This window comes from Pangasianodon hypophthalmus, chromosome 8 (assembly GCF_027358585.1).
Source record: "Pangasianodon hypophthalmus isolate fPanHyp1 chromosome 8, fPanHyp1.pri, whole genome shotgun sequence".
NCBI classification, from domain to species: Eukaryota; Metazoa; Chordata; class Actinopteri; order Siluriformes; family Pangasiidae; genus Pangasianodon; species Pangasianodon hypophthalmus.
Genome location: NC_069717.1, coordinates 11,209,274 through 11,219,054, shown reverse-complemented (window position 1 = coordinate 11,219,054; position 9,781 = coordinate 11,209,274). Strand labels below are relative to the sequence as shown.

General features: G+C 39.7%; 1 protein-coding gene across 3 annotated transcripts in view; it reads left to right on the top strand.

The window, feature by feature from the left end:
* Positions 1-1,879: 1,879 nt before the first annotated feature.
* ttc39a (tetratricopeptide repeat domain 39A) overlaps positions 1,880-9,781 on the top strand; it is a 29,812-nt gene continuing 21,910 nt past the window's right edge. Inside the window, exons 1-4 of one of the 3 annotated variants that reach the window (XM_034306564.2) lie at positions 1,880-2,359; positions 4,060-4,110; positions 4,204-4,254; positions 4,502-4,555. In XM_034306564.2, coding sequence (XP_034162455.2) covers positions 2,322-2,359; positions 4,060-4,110; positions 4,204-4,254; positions 4,502-4,555 — 194 coding nt within the window. In that variant the 5' untranslated portion in view covers positions 1,880-2,321. Of the gene's footprint in view, positions 2,360-4,059; positions 4,111-4,203; positions 4,255-4,501; positions 4,556-5,663; positions 9,779-9,781 lie in introns of those variants that run through there. The other 2 variants (XM_026921835.3, XM_026921921.3) reach the window with 2 other exon arrangements.

Genomic DNA, 9,781 nt, shown 5'->3' with positions numbered 1-9,781 from the left:
TAAATACCAAATCATTCACCTTTATACAATATTGAGAACATTTGGATACCTATTTTATTTAAATGTTATGTGCTGTTGCTATAGCTGTTGCAGGAATGTGATGACCTACAGATCACAAAATTATCATATATAGACTATGTGGTATTTAGTCCTCATTCAGACAGAAACTAATCTTGTACATTAAACACTTTGTATGCATTAAAGTTTAACTGCGTAAGAATATTGAAAGTGTTTTAAAACCTCAAGAGAGAAAGAGATAATAATGTATAACACAACAGAGCAAGATATTACAAGTAAGTTAGATACCTGCTTTGTAGATTAAATCACAGTTGATCTTTACAAGCTTGATAGTCCTAGAATTCCTGTTCTTAGACCTGAGATGAAGGAAATTTTATTAGATCTACAAATTTGCTCAAGCAGAAGACAGCAATGATTTGTATCCACAGATTCATCGCTACATGAAATATTCAAATGAGCACAGAGCTGTTAAATTTAGGGATAAATTCACAGTGATAAATTTAAATATTTACAATATATTTTTGTGAATCCATTTATTTCTGTAAAGCTGCTTTGTGACAATGTCCATTGTTAAAAGCACTATACAAATAAAATTGAATTGAATTGAATTGAATTAACATATTAACAGTCTAGTTATATGATTCCATTTGTTTTTATTCATTATAGCATATATACCACTATATACAGACAGGTATTTTAAAAAAATAAATAAATTTAAAGAAAAACTGACAGCTCTGTTATGTTGTACAGCATTTTGCTGGCATGGATTGGGTCCACTTGTCTCCTGAGAAACAAGAATCATTGCAAATCAATACAAAGATCTTCTGACTGATCACCTATATCCGATGATGAAACGTTTCTATACTGATGAGAGTGGTCACTTCCAGGATGAAAACGTCCCCATCCACAGGGCATGAGGGCTCACTGAATGGTATGATGAATATGAAAATGATATAAATCACATGCTGTGGCCTTCAGTCATTAGATCTCAACCCAATTGAATCCAAAGGCAACAAAATGCCCCACAGCATAGCAGAGCCCCTAGACCTCCTCACTATAGGAGTCAAGCAGGCCTGTACGGTTCTCTCTTTATACACCACGCATGCGCTCAATCACTTATTGAGAGTGTGGTGAAGGATGACTCATCTGACCTTATCAGTTTTTCCTCTGTAAACTACCACTAGTGGTTTTGTCCTTCTGAACTCTCACACGTCTATTTTCTTGGTAATTAGTTTATGTACTGAAACCCTAGTATAATTTTCCTCTCTGTGTAGTTGTTGATAGCTGCTTCTTGCTGACAGTCTGACCACGTCCTGCATTAACATTCTCAGTTACTTGTAGAATAGTTGCTCTTCTGCTTTTAAATGCATATCACACTAATGCATAAGCATCATGGTCATTGCAGATGTAAATTAAACTACAATTTCTAATCTTATTTACTGATTTACTCAACCCTAGTCACTAATGAAGCTCCTGCCATCATGTATTTGCAGCACTGTGGCCAGGTTGGTTGAGTGGTTCCTCTAAATTCCCCTACGATGTGAATAAGTGTGTGAACATATGTGTGCATGGTGCCCTGCGATGACCTGGTGTCCCATCCAAGTTGCATTCCCACCTTGTCCTCAGTGTTAATATACTGTATACAGTATTTCATCCTTGTACGTGTTATTTTTCTGGAAATGGCTTAATTTAGAACTCATATGTGGATATGTGCAGCTTCTTCAAGTCTAAGTATTGTGAACAGCTTCTACATGACATATCCTTCTTCTCAGGTTTATAAACCCAGGTAGATATTGCTAGAAGATGCTATAAGCAGTACATTTCAGAATTATTGGCACCCTTCAAGCAAATCATCAGAAGATGTTCAGAGCAAAGATTAGTATTTTCAGCTGAGTTAGAGAAATATATATCTTAAAAAAAAGGATTGCAACTTCCTGTTAGAGTTTTTAGCGTTATCAATCCCTACCTATCATCAGTGATGCTGAAAACACATTAAGAGTAGCTATGAGCAGGTATAGGGTTCAGTGTAAATACTAAACCTCTGTGGTGTAAGTTAGAAGCTTATAGGACAGGTAACTAGGGCTCTTTAAGACCGGGGAAGAGACGCAGCGCTACATTCCGGAGCATTTGATGAAGGAGCGCGTGCGTTTCTGCAGCCACACGCTCACTGTTACTCCAGGAGAGTGTGTGTGTGTGTCTCTGTGTGTGTGTTTACTGATTGCTTGTGTTTAGCTCCTTCTGAATGCTCGGCAACTGCTCGTGTCCTGTCTCGATCGTATCTGATTTATCCGTTTTCCTTTGGAATGAGTTTTTGGAAACGCAAAAAGAATGACACCAAAAGGTGAGTTTGGAGCTGCGTTCACTTGCGCTTGTATTTCTTGCATTGATTTAAACGGTGATAAAAACGATACCAGATCTGTTAGGAGTCGACTCGTAAAGATGACTCAGACAGGAAGACGACGTGTTGTAATTGAATTAGCAATCTGAAACTTTCCAGATGATTAAGCAACTCTAAACTCCTGCACCTCCACTGACTTATAATAATTAAAAACAAGCTGTTTAAGCTGCTCTGTAAGCTGTGTGTTTATGAGGCTTGCTGTGATTTCATTGTGATTCGTTTTCCAAATAGCCAGTGCGCGCGTGCTAGTATCTGTCCGTGTGATATTACAGGATATTTAAGAAGATTATTTATGGCCATCATCATATCATTACAGGACATTACACTTTATTAACTGTTGGAAACAGGGATAAAGTCAATCATGTATATAACTAATGGATTATTCCCATGTAAGATATCACAGTATCAGACAGCTCTTCAATGAGGAAGTACACAAACACATGAAGGCTCATGTAAAAGTTCAAAGACAGATCACTTTCTGACAGTCTTCCTTATAGTCAGCATACTAGAGGGAAGCAGTTACCTGAGACCAGCTTTCTGATAAAATGCTGGTAGATTTTTTCTGTACAATCATACTGCATCAGTCTTGTAGTTTTTCATCCTACAGTCTGTAAAATAATAATCCTACAAGATTACAGCATCAGAAATGCTCAGTTTGCTTAAAAACATTCACATCATGAGACATCTCTGTTGCTGTGTTTGGAAATTCCTGACTTCACTGTTGACTAAGCAGAATTTATTGATCTTATTATTGTTGTCATTTTGGGTGATTTGTGTTCATGTGTTTTGTAGCCCCACCCCTTTCAGTAAGAGAAAGTAATTTGATTGGTTGCATCCATAGTAACAATTAGAAAATATCCTTATTAAAAAAATAAAAAAATCATTGTTGAGTAGGCTCTCAGGTTTACTCAAATGTGCCATAGAAAGGGTGAGCAGAGATGACTCCAAGAATCCTGAGTAGGAGGTAAAAGGGATCCTGAGGAAATTAAAATTGCCTGGGGGCAGTTAGTAAACCCAGGAGAGGAGTTCCCATCACCTCTCCTGGGTTTACCATGACAGAAACAAAAATATGTTGCTTCAGACAACAATTATTTTTAGGTCCTTGATTATTTTGCATGTGCAAAGAAGCTTTACTGGACTTTTTCTGGATTAATAGTCAAAAACCAGAAGGTACAGATGTGAACAGAGTTAACACAGTCAAATCAGTGTAGAATAGGAATTAGGCAGGCACTAAAGCAAGAAAAAAAGAAAGAAAATATGCAGCCAGGATTATTTTTTTCTTTACGATTTTTTAATTTTATTTATTTATTTTTAACGATTTGGAAAAACACTTGGCATACTGTTCGTGCTACTCAAATATAGAATTATGTTTCTCAGCACATAATATTCTGTTATTAATTGTGTTATTAATGGCTATTACTGTGCATTTACACTACTTTAAGCTGATAGGTAGTGTTTCTTAGTTGAACTTTAACTAGAATTGTGTGTATAATTAACATAACACCGGAGGAACTTTTTAAACATAGCTCAAGCATATGATCACTAATAGTGAAATAATGCATTTCTTATATTTGAGAAATAAACTATGCTGTTTATAGGTTTTCACTGTGATTTAAGTCTAAAACCCTTTGTAATGTGTTAAGGAATGCAGTTGAAAAGGATGAGGAACCATTCTACGTGACCTCCGCCCCAGAGTCAGTCTGTGCCCATTAATTATGTTATTTGAATATTGGAAGTATTTTTTTTGCTCCTTAATGCTGAGCTAGAATGTTAAATACGATTTTCAGGTCACCGATCATAGAGACCAATGGACTGGATCCTGTCATTACAGATGTCAGGTAAGAAACTTTTAGTTTTCTACTTTACGTAATGAGTTTACTTTAAAAAAAAAAACATTCAGGGAACTATTGTCCTGCCTACTGAATGTGGGTTATGCTCTTATTCTGAGATTTCTCGGGGGGAATTGCAGGTGAAATGGGGGTATTGCGTTACTTACATAAATACTGTCCATTCAAGTGTTCCTTTAGCACTTTCCTTTAGTCTTGGCTTTGCTTTGTCATCTAAACCCTCTCCTACCTATTTTAGGTTGAAGCTACCAGACAATAAAGTTGACCTCAAAGCCACTGGAACATCTACACTGTATGCCTAATTTAGTTTTTACAATTAATTTGTTACCAGATTGGTCCCAAATACTTAAGTGATTTGATTTTGTTTGCCTAATTATTTAACCCCATCATAACCCAATCTGTAATTTTGCATTTATTAATAGTTAGTGTTGAAAAGGCAATTGTGTCAATGTGCTTAGTCATATATTTACTGCACAATATTCTTGCCTGGTCCAGCTAACTGCATGAGAATCACTGATACAAGCTAATTCACTGAGTGTACAGTGACGGTGTCTCTGTGTTGTAGGCAGCATATTGATCACACACCAGAAAAGATGACATCCTGCTGTTTATTTTTCAGTAATTGAGCTATTTTCAGGCGAGCTTTCACATTAGTCTGTGAACCCATCCTGGATTTCAGACACCCCTCCACCCACCAGTACATGCATCAAACCTCTCTGTTTCCCAGTCTCATTCAATCTTGTGTAATGGGAAAGATGATATTCCTCTAATGTCCCGTCACCTGGCATGACGTGTTGAGACCTAGACTGACCTGACTGTAAACAGGGACATAGCCAGGAATTCTGAGACTCCTGAAAGAAGTCTCACCTAACCTCTATCACCTAACTAAGCACCCCTTAATTAAGTCGCTTTAATTTCATACTGCATTTTGTATATTTTAAATATATTCAGACATCCTACTAGAACTTTTATGGAGCCCTCTCTAGCTGTGGGTCCCAAGAATTGTCACCACCTTCTGCCCAAGATCCTGCCAATTAGATTGGATAACACATCTAGATGTAAATATCAGGAAAAGAAAGCTGAAATTCTGATCTATTGTCTTATATTCATCTTTTGATCTCAAACCTTGTTTTCAGTGTATAGCAAAAACAAAAGAATTGGCCTTGAGGTTGTAAGACTTTCGTAGAGGACTGTAGTATTGGTATATATTATCAGTACACCCCAGTCAGCCATAACATTAAAACCACCTGCCTAATATTGTGTAGGTCCCCCTTGTGCCGCCAGAACAGCTCTGTTCCGTCAAGGCATGGACTTCACAAGACCTCTGAAGGAGTGCTGTGGTATCTGGCACCAAGAAATTATCAGCAGATCCTTTAGGTCCTGTAAGTTGTGAGGTGGGGCCTCCATGGATTGGACTTGTTTGTCCAGCACATGGCACAGATGTTCGATTGGATTGAGATTTGGGAAATTTGGAGGCCAAGTCAACACCTTAAACCCTTTGTCATTTTCCTCAAACCATTCCTGAACAATTTTTGCAGTGTGGCAGGGCGCATTATCCTGCTAAAAGAGGCCAGTTCCATTAGGGAATACCGTTGCCATGAAGCGGTGTACTTGGGCTGCAACAGTGTTTAGGTAGGTGGTACATTTCAACCCAAGGACCCAAGGTTTCCCAGCAGAACACTGCCCAGAGCATCACACTTCCTCCACCAGCTTGCCTTCTTCCCATAGTGCATTCTGGTGCCATCTCTTTCCCAGATAAGTGACGCACATGCACCCGGCCAGCCACGTGATGTAAAAGAAAACGTGATTCATCAGACCAGGCCACATTCTTCCATTGCTCCATGGTCCAGATCTGATGCTCATGTGTCCATTGTAGGCGCAGGTGGACAGGGTTAAACGGCTAGGCGGTCCCATGTGGAGCAAGTTGCAATGCACTGTGTGTACTGACACCTTTCTATCATAGCCAGCATTAACTTTTTCAGCAGTTTGTGCTACAGTAGCTCTTCTGTGGGATCTGACCAGATGGGCTAGCCTTTGCTCCCCACGTTAATGAATAAGCCATGGGCTCCCATGACCCTGTTGCCGGATCACCGGTTGTCCTTCCTTGGACCCCTTTTGGTAGGTACTAACCACTGCATACCGGGAACATCCCACAAGACCTGCTGTTTTAGAGATGCTCTGACCCAGTCGTCTAGCCATCACAATTTGGCATGATTCTGATTCTTCATTACAGCACTTGAAGTTCTAGCTTATAATTCAGTATGTATTATTCGGTATTATTCAGCCACTACTATGAATTAGGCCTATGGAGTAACTGTAGTTAAACTAACAGGGAAAGTATGTAGTTATAAGAGTAATGAATGTGAGTCAGGAGTCTCTGATGGGCTCTGGGAGTTGTTAATATATTTATATTTAGATTTACACTATTTGACAGATACACTTATACAGAGTGACATACAGAAGTATTTTGTTGTGTCCATCAAAAACAAATCCTCAGGCTAGTACAGAAACAGTGCAAGTCAGGTTTTTTTTTATTAGTGCTAATTTAGGTGTTTAGTGTGGAGATGGATCTTCAGTTTTTGTTTGAAAACAGACTAAGCTGTTTGGACAGCCTGGGGATGTTCATTTCACCACCTGGATGCCAGGACAGAGAAGATTCTTGATGCGTGTCTTCTTTGTATCTTGAGGGATATGGGTCAAGTTGAGCCATGCTAGAGACTTGAAGGGAATGCAGAGTGGGGTTTGATAAATGTGTTTAGGTATGTGAGGGCTGGTCTGTTTTTGGCTTTTAGGCATGCATCAGTGTTTTAAATCTGATGTGGGCAGCTACAGGAAGCCAGTGGAGGGAACACGGCAATGAGGTGATGTGGGAAAAATTGAGGAGATTGAAAACAAGTTGTGCAGCTGCATTCTGGATCAGTTGCAGGGGTGGGAATAATATTTATCACTGACTGACTGTTTATGTAAATGTATTTACTACATATAAACACAGATAATTGCTCAAGTTTGGAGCAAGTATGCCATGATCATAGTGGTTCTTTATAAAGAGGCTTTCACCACAAAACAAACAGCATCAGAAGAGTATCTTCACTCATATGTCTCTGTAAAGGTGCATCAACTCACTATTCTAATTACTTCTCCCTCTCTTACAGAATCCTGCATACCAGCATAATATCTGACACATTTGATTCCCTTGTCAAACAGCAAAGCACAGTATTGATGAGTGCTTGCTGTGCTTGATTACTCAGTGTGAGTGTTTGACACAGACAGTGCCCAGGGGAAAAAATCTCAGCCAGTTAGTCCACATCAATTGCCATGGCTCACATGACTGACTTTGTATGTGTCTGTTTGTGTGAATGAACCTGCATTTTCTCTGGCGTGTGTGACGTTAGTGAAAGGTGGGTCAACATACAAACATGCACACAAACACACCCCTTAAAGTTAAAGGCCTCTGACACACCAAGCCTTCTGTCAGTTGTCAGCTAGTGCTGAATCTCTTGTTGTGTGTCTCACTGTTCTTGTCAGCACCGATTCAGTCGATTAAGCATGTTGAATGATGAGACAGTCTTTCCGACTGGCTGCTCAGCTAAGAAAAAAAAAGCAAACAAACAAAATCTTGAGTGGGTATACACAGACTACCTCATTTTTTTCTTCTGTGGTAGCTGGCTATATTTGCTGCATAATAAAATATCATTAGCCATCTTGGTCTTTAATATGTTATGTAAGTATATGTCCATGATACTACTACTGGTGGTGTTCTATGTTGACATATTATTAAGAACAGTGCTTGTGAGTGGCACAAACAGAAAATTGTTTGTCCTATCATTGGGAGATTCAGCTTCACTCCAGGCAATGCCAGAGTCATCTGTGGCTGGGAGTCCAAGAGTACATAATCGGCTGTGCTCTTTGGGGAGGAGGGATGATGTTACTCTCTCCCCTGTCAATCACAGCAACACTAACCAATCCTGGGCATCTGTGAATATGGAATAGTGAAGTTCTGTGCCCTGTGATGTAGCATGAGCAGCAAAAGATGTGGTGGCTGGCTTCCCTTGTCTTGGAGGGAGCACATGCTGGCTGTCACCCTCTTCACCCACCAATTTGGGAGAAAATGGGGTAAAAAAAAAAGAACAGTAGTATATGGTTTGTATTTCTGATATAGTATTTATAAATAACAAACACAGACTACTGCCCCCTTCTGGTATGGAGTGTTGGTGGTGAAAGTGTGTGCATGTCGGCCATCAGCTGTAGTCTTTGCTGTACGTTTAAGCGTAATGATGGAAGCTGATCATTTGGCCCTGGTTAGCTCTATCTCTTTTATTCTGGCGCAGAGGTTTCTCCTACAGGACTGTCACTTGTATTGTTGAAGTTGTATTGATGTTGTATTGAGAGCAGTCTTTAGTAATTTATTAGATCAACATCTAATATTGTCTAGTAAAACCTTCACATACAGTTGAATTGAATTCTAATCTGGCTCTTAAATTGTGACCTTTCAGGTGCAATGCTATTTTTCTTCTAATATTCTGAGATGTTAAAGCTTTGAATGCTTTGCACCTTTATTTCAAAACTACATGGAGGACAGCTGAGGCTGGCCTTGTGCCATGTTGTGCTGTTCTTCTGCGGTTGCTGCTGTATCCACATCACTGCAGTAAAACAGCAGAGAGTCTCTCTCTCTCTCTCTCTCTCTCTCTCTCTCCCTCCCCCTCACTCTCTCTCTTGCTGTCTCATCCATTCACTTTCACTCTCTATATTTCTCTGTTGCTTTAGGCTACGTCATTGCCTTACACACTCAATGTGCAGGCTGCAGTTAAGGCATTTTAGCCCTGAGTCTTATGGTGAACTGCTCTGTAATAAGGGTGGCCCTTGTAGGCTGAACACAGTGGTCAGATTGTCACTTAACTGTGTAATATCTATTAAATTAGCTAGGCTTATTATTTGGCTAGTGTACTGTGGAAAAAGACTCCTCCTTCCCTCTGCTGCATTGACCAATCAGACACCAGACTGCAAAGTGTGGTATGAGTGCAGTGCGGCGAGGAGGAACAAACGATCTGAGCTCTGTGTGTGTGTGTTAGGAAGAGGAGGAGATGATGGGCAGAGCGAAAGAGAGAAACAGGGCTGAGTGAATGTTTTGTTGCTCTATATGTGATAGTCATCCTGATCTTATTAAGGTCTGCATTCTCCCGGTGCTCATTCCTATTAGAGACGGAGAGAGAGAGAGAGAGAGAGAGAGAGTGTGTGTGTGTTTGTGTGCGTTTGTGTGTGTGTGTGTGAGAGAGAGAGAGAGAGTGAGAGAGTGAGTTAAATCAAGTATGTGCATGTGTGTCGAGGTGAGGGAAGCTGCTGTTGGGAGCTCCTGAAGGGGCCTGATCTCAAACACACTGTGAATTATTCTTCTGCATTTGCCTTCTCGTACCTCCGTCTTCTTTTTTTTTTCTTTTTTTTTTTTTTGTCTTACTTCTTTACATCCTTTACTGTGCCAGATGAAAATGTCAAAGGGAGGAGAAACTCTGTCAAATGGGTA